We start from the raw sequence: 18,242 nt of genomic DNA on the forward strand, positions 1-18,242 counted from the left end.
ATAATTCACTTGATTTGATGGATATTGAGGTTGTTTATGCATTAAGTTGTTCATACATCTTTGCAGGCATGGTTTTCCATGAGGTTATACTTTTGAAGTGGAATTGTTGAATATCTACATTTTTTAAGGCTTTCAATAAGTATTGACAAATTATTCTCCAGAGAAGCTGTGTAAATATTTATACTTCTTCCGGTAGTATATGACTTGAACCATATTCTCATCATTAAAACGATGGTCATTATCACATTTTTTATTCGTCTAAGGACCAAACATTATTCTTCAATTTTGATTACTAACAATAATGAGCAGTTCTACATATATTTACTGACCATGTTTTATATAAATTGCCAACTTTTGACCTTTGTCATCTTTCAAGGAAAGGTATTGATATTTTTTTATAGTGATTTTTTTTTTATTTAAAAAAATTTTTGTTTTTTACATTTAGAGACAGAGCACAAGTGGGGGAGGGGCAGAGAGAGAAGGAGACACAGAATCCGAAGCAGGCTCCAGTCTCTGAGCAAGTGGTCAGCACAGAGCCCTATGCGGAGCTCGAACCCACAAACCACGAGATCGTGACCTGAGCGGAAATCGGACGCTCAACCAACAGAGCCACCCAGGCTCCCCTTTCGTAGTGATTTTTAAGGACCTTTTATAATACATCTCATATAATACATAATTTTCTGGCCTATACTAGCCATCTTGTTAGCTGTCAGTCTTTCTCTGCTGTTTACTTTTGTCTTTATAGTAAGAAGTTCTTTTTCACTTTAAAATATATAGAAATTCACCATTGTGCTTACCTTTTGTTGCTTTTGTTTATTTTTGAGCATTTAATTGCTCCCTCTGGAGTTTACTTGTGTATAAGAAACAAAGTTCCAATCTTCTTTCCAAATGGTTGGTTGGTTCTAACACCATTGAATATTACGGTTTTATATTTTGTTTTGGTTTGTTTAAACCTCAGGGGCATACTTGAGTTCATGAGCTCCAAACCTGTGCACATAGGCATGCAGGTGCACATACACTGCTTCTCACATGCTTTCATGTACCTTTCCCTGTAGATAACAATAGAGGTATATTCATCTGTCCCTATAGGTAACGATTTAAATGTGTTCTTATAATATATATTTTGTTTTTTGTGTGCTATATTATTAACTGTGGTAAAATATCATATAAGGTGGAACTTCTCAACCGTTTTCCAAGTCTGCAATACAGCATTACCAACCATATATACAATGTTGTATAACAGATTGCTAGACAACCCCCCCCCATGCGGCCCCTCCCCCCACCAATCCTGCATAACTGAAACACTATACCCGCTGAACAACAACTTCCTACCCTCTTCCTCCTCCTAGCCCCTGGCAACCACCATTCTAACTTGCTGTTTCTATGAAGTTGGCTACTTTAGATACCTCATGTAAGTGGAATCATGGAGTATTTATCATTTTCTGACTGGCTTGTTTGACTTAGCTTAATCTCTTCATGGTTCATCCATATAGTGGCATAAGATAGGCTTTTTTTAAGACTAATATTCGTGTGTGTTTGTATGTCACATTTTTCTTTATTCATGTATCCATCACTGGACATTTAGTTTGCTTCTACTATTAGTTTGCTATTCACATAGCTATTGTGAATAATCTCTTTGAGATCCTGTTTTAATTCTTTCAAATATATCCTGAAAAGTGCAATTGCTGAATCACAGGGTAGTTCTATTTTGAGGAACCCACATACTGTTTTCAAAGTGGCTGCACCTTTTGTGTGCCACATTTTTTTACACTGTATTGAAATAATACACAAAAGCATACAAAGCATTAGTACATTATCACATAGCAGACATCTAGGTCAAGAAATAGAACTTTCCACCCTTCCACATAGCCCTTCTCATTCCCCTTCCAAGTCATTAATTTCTCCTTTCTCCCCTTAAAGAAAAGTCTATTTATAAGCCTGATTTCTAACACTGAGTTTGATCTGTACTTTTAGAACCTTCCATAAATGGAATCATAATAAGGGTGTATCTGGCCTTTTTGCTCAATACTACGTTTGTGTGTATATAATTTGCTCATGTTCATTGCTATGTAATGAATGTTCTTTTGTGTTGCTTTACTACAATTTATCTGTTATGTTGTAGGTGCAAACATTTTGGTTGTTTCAGTTTGTGGCTATTAAGAATAATGCGTCTATGAGCGTTATTTTTTGTTATTGTTTGGTTTTTTTGTTTTTTGTTTTGTTTTCATATTTTCTTTATTGAAAATATATAAATACACTAAAAAGAACCTCAAATCCATATATATATTTGAACTTATCAGTCTGATATTTTTTCTTCATAATTATATGCAATTAAGGCAGAATTTGTTTAAAAATTTTTGGAGACACCTTTATATGAAGAACAAATTTGTTCTATAGAAAATAATGTAGAGGATGTTTACAACTCAGAGAGTCTGAAAATAGACATTTCAATAAAACTGGCTATTTTATTCAATCACAGGAATGACATTGGAAATATAGCAAAGATCACATTGAAAATTACGAGGGAATTAGACACTAATAAAAATGCTCCCAAAGATAATTGTTTTAAGATGTTGGTGATATAAGGAAGGGGGGTGGGAAGGAAAAGGTGGACTTGAATAAGTTAGTTAAGCAGAGTGATTAGTAGTTACATAATAACTGCAACTCAGGGATACATTAGAAACTAAAATGTTACTAGAAATACAAGTTTTTAAAAGCAGTGTGTTACTAAAAATATGAAAATGTGCATGGTGGATGCCTAAAACTCACCCAATTAACATTTTAAAGTATAATTTAAGGCCATTTTTATTTTTATTTTGAGAGTGAAAGGTGTTGAATAGTTAGGTGGGCAGAACAATTTCATCACTACTGGAGATTGATTTTCACTTCAGTAATCAAGAGAAAGGAATTTAAATTTTGCTGTCCTTAATTGATGTAGTATTTAGAATTATAAGCAGTACAAAGAGAAGGCTTGTTTTTCACAAACAGCTTGATTGGTAGAAGATTTCTTTCTTTTTCTTTTAAAGCAGTGCTATTTTACCAGTTGGATAAATTGTCTCTATCCAACTATTGACTACAACCTCCCACATTGAGCAGGATTTCCTTTATAATTTTGATTGATTCCTGGAATAGGAAAGACCATATTCCTCATACTAGTTTGCGACTTTCTCTTCTGTTCTCCATACTATACAATGTGACTAATGATAACCAATGAGCTTTTATATGATAAATAAGTTATATTCACTTATGTTGGTATCTAAAATTTTTTAAAAATATTAATTTGGATGGATTTTTACTATTTCGACAAGCACTATTTTTATTTTTTGGTATTTTCATTTAATTTATTTTTTTAAATTTACATCCAAGTTAGTTAGCATATAGTGCAACAGTGGTTTCAAGGAGTGATTCCTTAATGCCCCTTACTCATTTAGCCCTTCCACCCTCCCACAACCCCTCCTGTAACCCTCTCTTTGTTCTCCATGTTTAAGAGTCTCTTATGGGGGCGCCTGGGTGGCGCAGTCAGTTAAGCGTCCGACTTCAGCCAGGTCACGATCTCGCGGTCCGTGAGTTCGAGCCCCGCGTCGGGCTCTGGGCTGATGACTCACAGCCTGGAGCCTGTTTCCGATTCTGTGTCTCCCTCTCTCTCTGCCCCTCCCCTGTTCATGCTCTGTCTCTCTCTGTCCCAAAAATAAATAAACGTTGAAAAAAAAAATTAAAAAAAAAAGTCTCATGTTTTGTCCCCCTCCCTGTTTTTATGTTATGTTTGCTTCCCATCCCTTATATCCATCTGTTTTGTATCTTAAAAGTCCTCATATGAGTGAAGTCTTATGATATTTGTTTTCTCTAATTTCGCTTAGCATAATAATACCCTCCAGTTCCAACCACGTAGTTGCAAATGGCAAGATTTCATTCTTTTTGATTGTCGAGTAATACTCCGTGTGTGTGTGTGTGTGTGTGTGTGTGTGCGCGCGCGCGTGCACGCGCACGCGCACACACACACCACATCTTTATCCATTCATCCATCAGTGGACATTTGGGCTCTTTCCATACTTTGACTGTTGTTGATAGTGCTGCTATAAACATGGGGGTGCATGTGCCCCTTCGAAACAGCACACCTGTATCCCTTGGATAAATACCTAGTAGTGCAATTGCTGGGTTGTAGGGTAGTTCTATTTTTAATTTTTTGAGGAACCTCCATACTGTTTTCCAGAGTGGCTCTGTCAGTTTGCATTCCCACCAATAGTGCAAAAGGGTTTCTCTTTCTCCGCATCCTTGCCAACATCTGTTGTTGCCTGAGTTGTTAATGTTAGCCATTCTGACTGGTGTGAGGTGGTACCTCATTGTGGTTTTGATTTGTATTTCCCTGATGATGAGTAACGTTGGGCATTTTTTCATGTGTCGGTTGACCATCTGGATGTCTTCTTTGGAGAAGTGTCTGTTCATGACGTCTTTTGCCCATTTCTTCACTGGATTATTTGTGGTTTTTTGGGTGTTGAGTTTGATGAGTTCTTTATAGATTTTGGATACTAACCCTTTATCTGATATGTTGTTTGCAAATATCTTCTCCCATTCTATCGCCTTTTAGTTTTGCTGAACATTCTTGATCATGTTTTTTGGTCCACATAGTCATGCATGAAATTACTATGTCATGAGGTGGACAGCACAATAAAAAGTGGTTTGCCGATTTTATCCTCATGAACAGTACATGAAAATTCTGGTTGTTCACGTCTTTGCCAATATTTTATTATCGGTCTTTTTAAATTTTCAAATATTTTGGAGATTTTGTGTATGTCATATTATACTTTTTTTAACACTGATTGATCATCTTTTAATGCGTTTATTGGTCATTTGGATATTATCTTTTGTGAAGTGCATGTTTCCTACTTGGGTAGGAGCCGAAATCAAGAGTCCCCTTTACTCTTTAAATTTTTAAATTTAAAATTTTTTAATTTTTAAAACGACATACTTTGATGCATTCTTGTTCAAGTGTCACAGTGTTGAGGACAGGGGGATTATGTTTCCTTTTCTTTATATTTGCTCAAAGTACTTCGTTCATACTTGCTCACAGTCATGATCATTATAATAATGTAAACATCCCTCCCCAAGTTTTAGGGGAAATCTCACTGCTCACTAAAGATTCAGCTCTCTGGAATCCACTAAGTCAGTTTCTGTGCATGCATCTGTTTTATGGCCTCTTCTGTGTGTTACTGCTGCTGTCATCTCTGCTGTTATTCTTTGTTCTTGTTGATTTGTCTTTAAAAATTCTTCTATGTAGGCACCTGGGTGGCTCAGTACGTTAAGCATCAGACATTCAGTTTCAGCTCAGGTCATGATCTTGGCGGTTTGTGAGTTCAAGTCCTGTCTCCCTCTCTTTCTGCCCCTCCACTGCTTGCGTGTGCATGCCCACATAGTCTTTCGCTCACTCACTCCCTCTTTCTCTCTCTCTCTCTCTCTCTCTCTCTCTCTCTCTCACACACACACACACACACACACACACACACACACACACAAAATAAATAATTAAAAAAATTATTTTACTGTAATTTTAGTGGAGTTTCGGGAATATGGTTAAGACGTGAGCCCAGCCTGCCATGTTTAACTTTGTAGACATGACTTTCTTCTTGTGTGATGTAGTTTTTATTTGCCTGTTGTAAAGAAAAAATGCTTCTTGAAATCCATTAAGACTGCCAGTCATCTCCATGATTTTGTTTTTGTATCATGTAATCATGTTTAGACCCATGTAATAATTACTGAGTCTTTAGGATGATGGGGTTTTTTTTCCTGTTTTAGAAGATATGTTTGTTTGTGCTTTTCTTATCATTTTATATATTGTGACCCATAGAGACCCAGTTTTTGCATATAGAAGTGTATGTGTTTGCCCTTGGTTCTCTATATTGCTTACCTGAATTAAATGGACCTTATTTCTGCTTTTTAAAAAAATTATTTTTTTATAACTCTTTTTAATGTTTATTTTTGAGAGAGAGAGAGAGAGCACGCACACACACACACAAGTTGGGGAGGGGCAGAGAGAGGGGGAGACAGAGAATCCAAAGCAGGTTCCTGCTTTGATTGGGGCTCAGGCTCAAAAACCGCGAGATCATGACCTGTGCCAAAGTCGGACATGACTGATCGACCCAGGTGCCCTAATTTCTATTTTTGACTAAAGTTTCACATACACAAGTTACTTGAAGGTAGAGAATCTGTGTTATTAAATCTCTCTATTGTAGGTAGTAGGAAACATGTGCACTTCACTTGCTCAAGTTCAAAACACATTCATATTAAAAATTGAATTGCTATGGGGCACCTGGATGGCTCGGTCAGTTAAGCGTCCGACTTCAGCTCAGGTCATGATCTCCTGGTCCGTGAGTTTGAGCCCCATATCAGGCTCTGTGCTGACAGCTCAGAGCCTGGAGCCTGCTTCAGATTCTGCATCTCCCTCTCTCTGCCCCTCCTCTGCTCACGCGCTCTGTCTCTCTTGTCCCTCTCTCTCTCCCTCTTTCTCTCTCTCTCTCTCTCTCTCTCTGTCTCAAAAATAAAAATAAAACATTTAAAAAAAAATTGAATTGCTATGATAGTTTTTTTGGAGAGTAACGTGACAGACCTTTTGAAACAGTAATTTTAGGTAGAGGATGTATGTTTTTTTCTGAAGTGATATTAGCATATACTTATTTAATGGATTGGGTTATCTGATTTGGTGTAAGGTTATGGTAATGAGATCAAGGTTCTAATCCCCATGTGGATTATATTTTGTCATATGCCCTGCATTCTTAATATTGGCAAACTCAGTAATAATTTAATACTGCTACTGGAGGGTACAGAGACAACTGTGACCATGAATGATCGATCCAGGTAATAAAGCTACCAGAAAAAAACAACCCAAAACAGGCTTTTAAGATGTTGATTCAAGGGGTGCCTGGGTGGCTCAGTCACTTAAACCTCCGACTTCAGCTCAGGTCATGATCCTTGTGGTTTGTGAGTTTGAGCCCTGCGTTGCTATGCTGACAGCTCAGAGCCTGGAGGCTGCTTAAGGTTCTGTGTCTCCCTCTCTCTCTCTCTTTTTCTCTCTCTCTCTCAAAAATAAACATTAAAAAAAATTTTTTTTTTTAAGAAGACCTATGTCCTAATTTAAAAAAAAAGATTCAATAAGGTTTTCTTTCTGTATGGAGAATAATAACCAATGAGCCATTCTTAGATAATCTTAAACATTTCACTTGATAATTCTGTTTTACCTTAAAATAGTTGACTATCAGTAATATCGTTCCTGTGAACTATTTTCCCATAGGTTCTTCTTTGAACTAAACTTTCAGTGTTTTTGATGGAAAGATTTTTAATCATGTGATAATAGGTTAAAAGATAAAATTCTGAACATGATTATAACTCTGACTTTTTCTAAGGTGTTAATGTTAACTAAAGAAGTTCACCAGCAGTCTCTTTATCCAGTAGCTTAAACCATATTCACTCACTGATACTAAATGAAATAAATCATCGGTGTGTGCTAGGCTTATAAATATAAGAAGGCTAATTTAAGGAGCGTAAACAATTGTTGATGGGTTTGTGGGGAGTGGTTTGCTGGTTAATGCTGAATGTGGACTTAGTAACAGAGCCAGGTGACAGTGGTCTTGGGGTGGGAGTTGTGGTGGCCATGACATTGATGAGAGCTCTTAATGAGTTCTTTAGTGGTGAAATGACCTAAAGGCAGGCATGAGAAAGAAGAGGAGGAGGAAAATAGTGCATCATATTAAATAACTGAGGATTGACCCTAAAGTGGGCAGAGAAAGAAAGTGTGCCTCAGCCAGCTGATTCTGATAAGCTTTTATTTACTTTTCCCTTTTTGGATGAGCTCCCTCCTTAAGGATGCTTAGATTTTTTTTTTTTTTTTAACCAGTAGTCCTTTATTATTTACTAAATAACGGTAAATTAGTAATCAGATTGATCCGTACCCTTTCCCAATTATATTGGGCTTAATTATTAGTCTTTAGCTTTTCCTTTTTGGTGAAGCTGTTTTATTTATTCCTTGAAGACCTTAAACATGAAAAGCAATTGTATGTAAGATGCAGATAATTAACCAGAATTTTGCAAGGTCTGTTGGAATTGATTACATGTTTGATTATTTTTTGAAATATTTCTCAACAGTCGTCCAAATATTTTTGTTTCCATTTTAGAACAAAATCCAGTCTCATAGCAGAGGAGAATATAATGTTTACAGCACCTTTCAGAGCCATGAACCAGAGTTTGACTACTTGAAAAGTTTAGAAATAGAAGAAAAGATCAACAAAATTAGGTGGTTACCCCAGAAAAATGCTGCTCAGTTTTTATTGTCTACCAATGGTAAGTGTTAAAATTTTTTCCTTTTATATGCCCACTGTGTACACCTATTCTGTAGGATACTTTCACCTTTACAAAGTAGAATAATTCAGAGATTTCTGCAAATAGACACTTGGAAATATGTCTTTCCCACATGGAATGTGTAAATTCTTTTTTGTCTTCCCTTTTGTATTCTCTTTTAGTTTCTCTAAATTCCATGAAAGAGATCCTTTAGGTGTTAGTTTTCTTTTAGTACACACACAGTCTGTAGGGAAGAAAAAAAAAGACTTTACTATTAGATTTAGATCAGGTACCGTTTGTGCCACTTCTTGGCTTAAGTAGCCTTGAGCAGATCATAATAGTTGAGTCAGATTTTCCTCATGGGCAAACTGGAGATAGGAGTATCTATGTTACAGTATCATTATGAGTAGTAAATGTGATAACTCTTAGTGTGCATAGTGAGTGCTCGTTAAAGTGTGCCTAAGCTCTCCAAAGAGTATTTCAGTATAAATACACACTATCTGTCAAAGGATGGTCTCCATTCCAGGATACTTTTTGGGAGAGCACTCTTTCTACTTGATACTTGTTCTTTAAGGACACGAACTGGAATCGACATACTGCCTTCTTCCCAACAAGCCTCATGGATGGAAGAAGATTCTTCTTACACCATTTTGTTTGCTCGAGAAAAGTTATTAACTAAGAATTAGAATTATGTAATGACTACCAGAATTTAAGAATATCTCTTTTTGTTCTTCTAAATTTTTTTTATATAAGTTGTTGTGACTTGGTTTATCCTTGGGGGCTTGGGTCTGAAGAGAATCGTTAAGAGTGATTGAGGGGGGTACATCCAGGTTCTAGTTAGCCATTGTCTGTAAAAATTTAAATTAAAACTTTCTTGAGGCTGTATATGGCACTATTAATGAAATTAGATTTTAGTACCTAGACCTTACTGTCCTTTCCCATTTGCAGATGATAAAGTCATGAGACTTCTGGGGTGATGTGGTGGAGATTACTGAGTGACCCTTTCATCCAATTTAGGCTTTATCACCCACTGTATCAAGTTCTTAGAAATACATTCCATAAAATGATGCCATTAGCTGACACCATAAATGTTTGCTGCTTCTTAGGTGACCACTTTTCGGATCGTCAAAGCTCTCCCCAACCAGCACGTTGAAACCCTCTACCCCATCTCTTCTCACATAAACTGCATTTGCCTCTCTTCTCCTTATTAAAGGAAAAATAAATAGAAATAAAAATGATTTAAAGCTTATAACTTAGGGCATTATAGATGAAGGAAATGTGTTTATTCATGTTGTATGTTGGCTTCTAATCTTGGTTCACTTTAAATTTAGATGTAAACTAAGTTATTTCAACAGCACTTCAGATACTGCTGTTTCACATCAAAATAATACTTGATCATATCATTTATATGGTTTCTACTTTTGGAAGTAAATGCCCCAAGTAAGTGTGCTGCGGCATACATACCTCATATATTGGGATATTTGTTCTTAATAATTTTGGCAGTTCACTTCTTACGGGATAAATTACTATTCTTTTATAAAGGGAGGTTTTTAAAGTAAAAGTTGAAATAGAATAATGGAGCCTGCATACCCATCACCCAGCTTCAGCAGTTCTCAGTTCATAGCCAGTTGTTTTTTTCAGGTGCTTCTGCTTCTCCATCTCCTCAGTATTGTTCAGAAGCAAATCCCATTTCAGTTCATTTATGGAATAAATCTCAAATATCTTTCAGTTCTCACTTGATATCCACATGTGTCTTCCATGCACTCTCTGTGATTTGAAATAAGCAAAGCAGTGTATAATCAGATGAGCCTTCCTAGACAGAAAACTTTACAGAGGCTCAGTGGAGGGGGAGACCAATGGGGATTCCAGTGTTTGGGTCTTAGGAATATGACTCTATGTAGTATTTTTCTGTAGAATCAAGTGTCTCCCAAATAGATTTACTGTGTAAATTTTAAAGTCATTATTTTAAAGGGCACTGCACAGTGCATTGTAGGTATCTTTTGTCGTTATTATTAAAGAGTACTAATAGTTATTTGGGGATGCATTATTTTTTTGTACTAAAAAGTAGAGCTCACTGTGGAAGGATAAAACAGGTATGGGAATTTCACATACTGCTTTGTCTGGGTGTGGTGGGATGGGAAAAGGATGGAAGGAGCAGAACTTAAACTATATCTGAAAAGCTTTATTCTTTTTAAAAGAAAGTACTCATGGGAGAACGTCAACATCTCAACTCTGAGTAATAACTTTATATAATTTGGTATTGTTGTCTGTGTGAGATTAAGCATAATGATACCTCCTCCTCCTCCACTTGTAATGGGCCTTTACTCTCCTAAAAGATGAGAAACTACTGTGGGAGAATGGTAGGGAATAGAACTAAATATCGCAGCTTTGATTGACCCAAAGTAATCTCATTTTCATCTTTGCATTGCTTTGCCATGGTCCCATCATACACTGTCCAGTGTTCCCCATATTGTTCTTACTTAAGTCACTTCATAGTGCCCTCCTTATAACTTTAGTTCATTTTAATGTTTCTTTAAGTGACTTTATTCTTTTTCTCTTTCATCTTGTTTCGCTTTCTCTGAATTCTCCTCGATTCTTCCATGTTGCAGAAATGTCCATCTCTAACCTGTTGGCCATGAGTCTTGAATATATGAGTAGTACAGAGTTCACTAGTAAATAACAGTGTTTTAACAGCTTGTTAATAAGAAGCTTTTGAATAATAAAGCTGCATTCCCACAAAGGAAACTTGGTAGCATGGTCTTCCCTCTCCCAACCCTCTTTTTATGGTGAGAGGGGCACTGGGACTTGGGGATTTCTGGAACACCCTTTACTAATTAGTATTGACAATGTAGGGAACCACCAAAGAGCAGTGGTTCTTAACCTTTTAGAAAAGACAGATTTCTTTGAGGAATCCAATAATCCTCTTTATAGAAAAGCATATATATTTAAATAATTTTGCATGCAGCTCTATGGAGTTTGATTATTGTTTCATACCTCCAGTAGGCCAAAAACTACAGCTAGAAAAGTCACTACTGTAGAGCTTAGGAATTTCGTTTCTGGTTTTTTTTAATTGTTATTAAAGTATTTCATTTCTTGGGGCTTCTGGGTGGTTTAGTCAGTTAAGCATACGACTCTTGATTTCTGCTCAGGTGCGTGTATACTTTCTCTCTCAAAAATGAACAAGCTTTTAAAAATATTTAAAATATTTATTTCTTGGGGCGCCTGGGTGGCTCAGTCGGTTAAACGTCCAACTTTGGCTCAGGTCATGATCTCACAGTTCGTGAGTTCGAGCCCTGCATTGGGCTCTGTGCTGACAGCTTAGAGCCTGGAGCCTGCTTCGAATTCTGTGTCTCCCTCTCTCTCTGTTCCTCCCCCACTCATGCTCTGTCTCTCTCTCTCCTTCAAAAATAAATAAAAACATTTAAAAAAATGTTTTTAGTATTTATTTCTTTTCTTTTTTAAAAAATGTATTTATATTTTGAGAAAGAGAGAGTGAGCAGCGGAGGGGCGAGCAGAGAGTGGGAAACAGAGAATCCCAAGCAGGCTCCCCGTTGTTAACACAGAGTCCAGTGCAGGGCTTAAACTCGACCCACGAGATCATGACCTGAGCCAAAATCAAGAGTTGGACATTCAACCAACTGAGCCACCCAGGTGCTCCTAAAATACTTTATTTCTGACTGCCTTGTTCCCATGAACTGCACTCAAATTGTACAGGGAGAGAAAGAACCTTAAGCAGGCTCCTGAGCGGAAATCAAGAGTTGCTTAACTGGCCGAGCCACCCTGGTACCCATGTGGAGTCTTTGATAGATCTACTGGGAAGTATGGGAGGAAGGGAGATAGTCCTTTATCATTTTTATTCTAAATTAGTTAATTAAAAACTTTTTTAACCTCTTAAGTGACAAATTTATATCACTTAAAAAATGTTGAAATTTAATGTTTAAAAATCTGTTTACCCAGTTTTTCATGATTTTTTAAAATATAATTTTCTTCCTAAAACACTACAAGGAACCACAGACTACATTTTATTTGAAAAATTTGATACATATATTGTGATTTCTTTATATCTCTAGTAAGGATGGTGAATTTGAACAGGCCATACGATAGTTATGAATTGGTGAGGGGAAGCTTTTCATTCTTCTAAAATGAAGAGTTTAGGGGCACCTGGGTGGCTCAGTCGGTTGGGCGTCCGACTTCGGCTCAGGTCATGATCTCGCAGTCCGTGAGTTCGAGCCCCGCGTTGGGCTCTGTGCTGACAGCTCAGAGCCTGGAGCCTGTTTCAGATTCTGTGTCTCCCTCTCTCTCTGACCCTTCCCCGTTCATGCTCTGTCTCTCTCTGTCTCAAAAATAAATAAACGTAATAAATAAATAAATAAATAAATAAATAAATAAATAAATAAATAAATAAAATTTTAAAAAATGAAGAGTTTAGGCTTGACTTATTTATATCATGCATTTGGGGACAAGTAAAATATCCTAAAATATATAAATCTTTACATAAGATTTATATATAGTATATATTATATGTTATATACAGTATATATATATTTTACACATAGCACATAGAGAATTTTTAACTGCAAGATAACTCTAAACATTACTAGGGTTTAGATGAAATATTAGATTACAAGTTAGCAAAATTAGCGATTTTTTTCTGTTTACACTTCATCTTTGCAAAGGGCATCCACAGGGGTAACTGACACACTTCCCTACCAGGCAGAGAGAGGTGGTGAGGCTAGAAGAGTCCCTGCTACCCCTGTATGTGACAGAATTTTATAAAGTGCCCCCATACACTATTTTTTTTAAGTTGTTTTACCCATTTGTTTATGAAAGGACCATTAAGAATGTGATACATTTATATGAATGCAGTTTTAGGATTATAACATGAAGTATTAAATAAACGTGCTTGAGTCCATAATGATTTAAATAAATGATTGGTCAAATAAATAAGCAGGGAGAGGGGATACTTCTTACAGGAGAATTTCAAATATATGGATGGATGCTCCTCCCTACAGGAACTGTAACTTGATTCTCTAAGTGTGGACCAGACTTAGAGACTCATTTCCAAAGAATAGAGTATGACAAGGGGGGAAAGAGTAACTGCAGTGGAGAAACCTGGCAGATACTGCCTTAGCCAAGTGAGTAAAGCTAACATCACCAGTGGAAAAGTCATGTTGATATCATGTATACATGTGTACCTTACTTCATCTCGGGTACCTTCCTGAAAACCAGTGATCCCAGTCTGATGAGAAAAGAAAACAGACGTACCCAGCTGAGGGACATTTACAGTACCTCACTACTACTTCTCAGAATGGTCAGGAAGATGAAAAATCAGGAAAGTCTGAGAAACTGTTAAAGTCAGAGAGACCAAGGAAAGTTGACAACTAAATACAGTGTTGTTTGGATCCTGGAGTAGAAAGGGCTTAGTAGAAAACCTGGTGAAATCTGAGTAAAGTCTGGAGTTTAAGCTAATAGTAATGTACAATGTTAATTCCTTAATTGTAACAAATGGTTAAATAGGATGTTGCATAAATACCATGGTTGCATAAGTTGTTGACATTAGAAGAAACTGGGTGAAGGGTATAATGGAAACACTCTGTGCTACCTTTGCAACTTTACTGTAACTCTGAACTTAAAATAAGCATTTATTTAAAAAATACTATTTTCTATGTTCTTGATAACCTAGGAATTTTGTCTTGAAGAACTTGGGGACATAGCTTTTAATTGGTCGGTTTTTGTTTTTTTTTTCAGTCCTGTTAACAACTTGACTTAAATCCCTAGTACAGCAGGGAGAAGATAGATTTAAACAAAGGCATCCAGTCTTGTGAAGGAATTTGTGGAGTCTTTCTTCTCTTTTTTTTCTTTTTTCTTTTCTTTCTTTTTTTTTTTTTTTTTTTTTTTTTGAGAGAGAGAGAGAGAGAGTGCACGCACACACACGTGAACAGGAGAGAGGCAGAGGGAGAGAGAGAATCCTAAGCAGGCTCCTGAGCAGAAATCAAGTCAGGGGCTTAACTGGCTGAGCCACCCTGGCACCCATGGGAAGTCTTTGATAGATCTGCTAGGAAGTATGGGACAAAGGGAGATAGATATTCCTTTATCATTTTTATTCTAAATAATAAGCTTTCTTAACTCTGTTCTCTATTGAAAATTAAATATCAAGTAAATATATATGTATGTGTATATATATGTACACACATATATGTGTTTACATGCACAGATACATAGATGTATAATTTTTTTCCCCTCTAGCTTTAATTACTTTTTTAAATATTTTTTTAATGTTTATTTATTTTGAGAGAGAGAGAGAGTGTGTGTGGATAGGGGAGGGGCAGAAAGAGGGAGACACAGAATCCAAAGCAGGCTCCAGGCTCTGGGCTGTGAGCACAGAGCCCGATGCCGGGCTTGAACCCATGAACTGTGAGATCATGACCTGAGCTGAAGTTGGATGCTTAACCGACTGAGCCACCCGGGCACCCCATAGCGTTAATAATTTTTAAAAGATAAAGGACCTGGCTGTGACTTGATTTTAATATCAAATGGTACTTTATGAGTACCATTAACGTAAATTTGTGATTTCTGTATTGTATTTCTATGAATATGTGTTTTTATTCATCAGGTAATAGGAAATTTGTTTTTAACGTTTATTTATTTATTTTGAGAGAGAGAAAGAGAGGGCCTGAGTGGGCGGAGGGGCAGAGAAAGAGGAATAGAGAATCCCACGCAGGCTTCACGTTGTCAGTGCAGAGCCCAACCTGAGCCGAAACCAAGATTCAGACACTCAACCACCTGAGCCACTCAGGTGCCCGGAAATAGCATGTTTTAATGTACCTATATATTTTTCTTCCATTAGTATTACTCTTTTTTTGAGGACTTTTTCATTTTTCTCTGCAGATAAAACAATAAAATTATGGAAAATCAGTGAAAGGGACAAAAGACCAGAAGGGTATAACTTGAAAGAGGAGGATGGAAGGTATAGAGATCCTACTACAGTCACTACACTACGAGTAAGTACTACTTACGAAAGAATGATGGTATGACAAATAGTGTTCTGTATTCATATTATATATGCTAGATACTTAGCAGAACTTAAATAGGATTAACTGTAATCTGCCCCCTCCCAATAATTCTGTAACCAGGTAGGACATTAAAAACTCCCATTTTAAACAACCATGTCCCACATAGAGGTCTCTCTGTGCCGGGGGCTGACCCAAGACCTAATGCAAGACTGTTTTATAGTATGTCATACTCTTTTGCTCTCATGGTTTGAGTGTTAGCTAACACAACCTTAAGTTTCAAGATTAATTTTCTTTGGAGATCAAAAAAGCAGAAATGGACCAGATATTCTGATTCCTGCTGAAAAATACCAAGAATTAGGTGCTCTGGGCCAATTTCCTTTTTAGCCATTTCAAACTGGGAAAATGTTTAGCTTTGTAAATCTCAAGCAAAAGATTGGAACTAGAACACACATCAAATTCTAATAGTATAAAAGAAGGTAAATTGACCAAATTATTTTTCTTCTCATGTCAACACTTTAAGGATCAATATCAGTTGCTGTATAAAACTAAATCTGTGTGCTATTTGTAGTGTTCCCTCAAAAACTGGAGTAAAGAACTGAACCTTAAGTGCCATTGTAAATAAATGAGCATTTTGTAATGACTGTTTTTCATGTATTGACAGGTGCCAGTCTTTAGGCCCATGGATCTAATGGTTGAGGCCAGTCCACGAAGAATATTTGCCAATGCTCATACATATCACATCAACTCAATTTCTATTAATAGTGATTATGAAACATATTTATCTGCAGATGATTTACGGATTAATCTTTGGCATCTGGAGATTACAGACAGGAGTTTTAGTATCCATTTGGTTTCTTTTTTTGGTGTTCGGTAAAGAAGGCATGTTGTGCCCACTAGTTATTTCTTCATCTCTCCTTCATGTATTTTTATTTTTTCTGCTTATAGGAGCTTCTTACTATACCACTTTTTTTTTAAGTTTATTTAGTTATTTTGAGAGAGATACAGGAAGAGAGAATCCTAAACAGGCTCCGCACTGTCAGCACAGAGCCTGACATGGGGCTTAAACTCATGAACTGTGAAATCATGACCTGAGCCGAAGTCAAGAGTTGGTCACTCAACCAACTGAGCCACCCAGGCGTCCCTATAACATTTCTTCTTTGTGCTTAAGTGATTAAACACTGGGGGAAGTTCTTTGATAAAGGGCATAATGTATTGATTTAAAAATAGGATTGTTGGGGGCGCCTGGGTGGCTCAGTCAGTTAAGCGTCTGACTTCAGCTCAGGTCATGGTCTCGCAGTTCGTGAGTTCAAGCCCCGCGTCGGACTCTGTGCTGACAGCTCAGAGCCTGGAGCCTGCTTCGGATTCTGTGTCTCCCTCTCTCTCTGCCCCTCCCCCACTCACACTCTGTCTCTCTCTTTCTCTCAGAAATAAGTATTAAAAAAATTTTAAATAGGATTCTTGGAATTTTAAGTACTATTACGTATAGTAAGTTCAGTAATTAGCGCTAAGTGCTTTGCTATATAATACTGTGTATATTAAATACTGTTGCAGTCCCTGTGAAAATTAATGTTTTTAATAGTTGAGTTTTTTGTAAAAAAACAAATTTGTGCAGTATTATTCTTTAAAAATGTAATTATAAAAATATGCTCACTAGAGTTGGAAAAAAATTCATACAAGTCATGATGCAATAGTGGTATAAAGTCAATAGAAATACCTTTCCCAACGCCATTCTCATTGTTCATATTATCCTTCTGAGATTTTTCTGTACAAGTGTATGATACTATACATACCTGGCATACACAGCATACTATGTGCATACAAATCTAGGGTTGTATATAAATATATTTAAGTTTGTCTTCCTTTTATTTTTTAAGGTTTTGTAAATGTTAGCAGTTATTACCGCGAGTGTCATTGTATGTATTTTTAAATAGACCTCATTTGAAAAATTAACACCTTACTGGAATTTATACTCTACCCATATTGTATAAAAGAGCCTTTTTCCTCCAGTCTAGTCCCTTTACCAGTCTCGTTAGTGAAAAGTACTATTTATCAACCATTTATGTTTCTTTTTGTTCTTTTCTAGTTTTTACGTTAGGTACATCAGCTCCATTTTGGTGGTGCAGATAGGTTCCCCTTGAAGTTTTTTACTTTTGTTTGGAATGTACACTAGCTCCTGTCAATATTTAGGAAGATAACTTATCAATCGGTTCCTTGTGGCTTCTGGGATTTGTGTCACACTCAGGAAAAAAAGGCCCTGCTACATTCTAACAGGATATAGAATTCACCCATGGTTTCTTCGAAGATTTTTCCCCAAGCGTTAGAATCCCTCTGGGATTTATACTCCTTTAAGGAGTAGAATGCAATTCAGAATTAATACTTGTGCTTAATTAAGTTTATGAATGAATTTTAGATTTGAGAACTGCAAGATTATATTTGCCCTTTTTTCTAAGTGGAAATTCCTTAATAAAATGCTATTCAGATATTGTGGATATCAAGCCTGCCAATATGGAAGAGCTAACAGAGGTGATCACAGCAGCAGAATTCCATCCGAACAGCTGCAACACGTTTGTATACAGCAGCAGTAAAGGAACTATTCGGTTATGTGACATGAGGGCCTCTGCCCTCTGTGATAGGCATTCTAAACGTAAGTTTACTGTGTCTTTTTTTCAAATGATAACATTTTCTGGTTTTTTGAAACTAGTGTCAGATGTGGTGACTGCATTTACGTAGGTTTGTAAGTCTGGGAATCTGTGTGCCCAGGGTCTCCCGTGCCTTTTGCCAAGCTGCCTGACTCTACACGAGGCTCTGGAGCTTACTCCACTGGAACAACGTGAAGGCCCTCCTGGGAGCATGTCTGTCGATGTCCCAGTGGATATATTTTTAAATGGAATATGATTTTTTGGG

The 18,242-nt window shown here is 36.7% G+C and overlaps 1 protein-coding gene across 2 annotated transcripts in view; it reads left to right on the top strand.

Annotated features, from left to right (window-relative positions):
• Positions 1 to 18,242, top strand: part of PPP2R2A (protein phosphatase 2 regulatory subunit Balpha) — an 86,677-nt gene that overhangs the window by 60,383 nt on the left and 8,052 nt on the right. For both annotated transcript variants that reach the window (XM_047092422.1, XM_047092423.1), the window contains exons 4-7: positions 8,163 to 8,328; positions 15,214 to 15,326; positions 16,000 to 16,177; positions 17,818 to 17,982. In XM_047092422.1, the coding sequence (XP_046948378.1) occupies positions 8,163 to 8,328; positions 15,214 to 15,326; positions 16,000 to 16,177; positions 17,818 to 17,982 (622 nt within the window). The remainder of the gene's footprint in view (positions 1 to 8,162; positions 8,329 to 15,213; positions 15,327 to 15,999; positions 16,178 to 17,817; positions 17,983 to 18,242) is intronic.

The sequence above is a fragment of the Lynx rufus genome, unplaced genomic scaffold, assembly GCF_022079265.1.
Source record: "Lynx rufus isolate CCGP_SWC_20201006 ecotype Redwood Valley unplaced genomic scaffold, mLynRuf1.p SCAF_3, whole genome shotgun sequence".
Taxonomy (NCBI): Eukaryota; Metazoa; Chordata; class Mammalia; order Carnivora; family Felidae; genus Lynx; species Lynx rufus.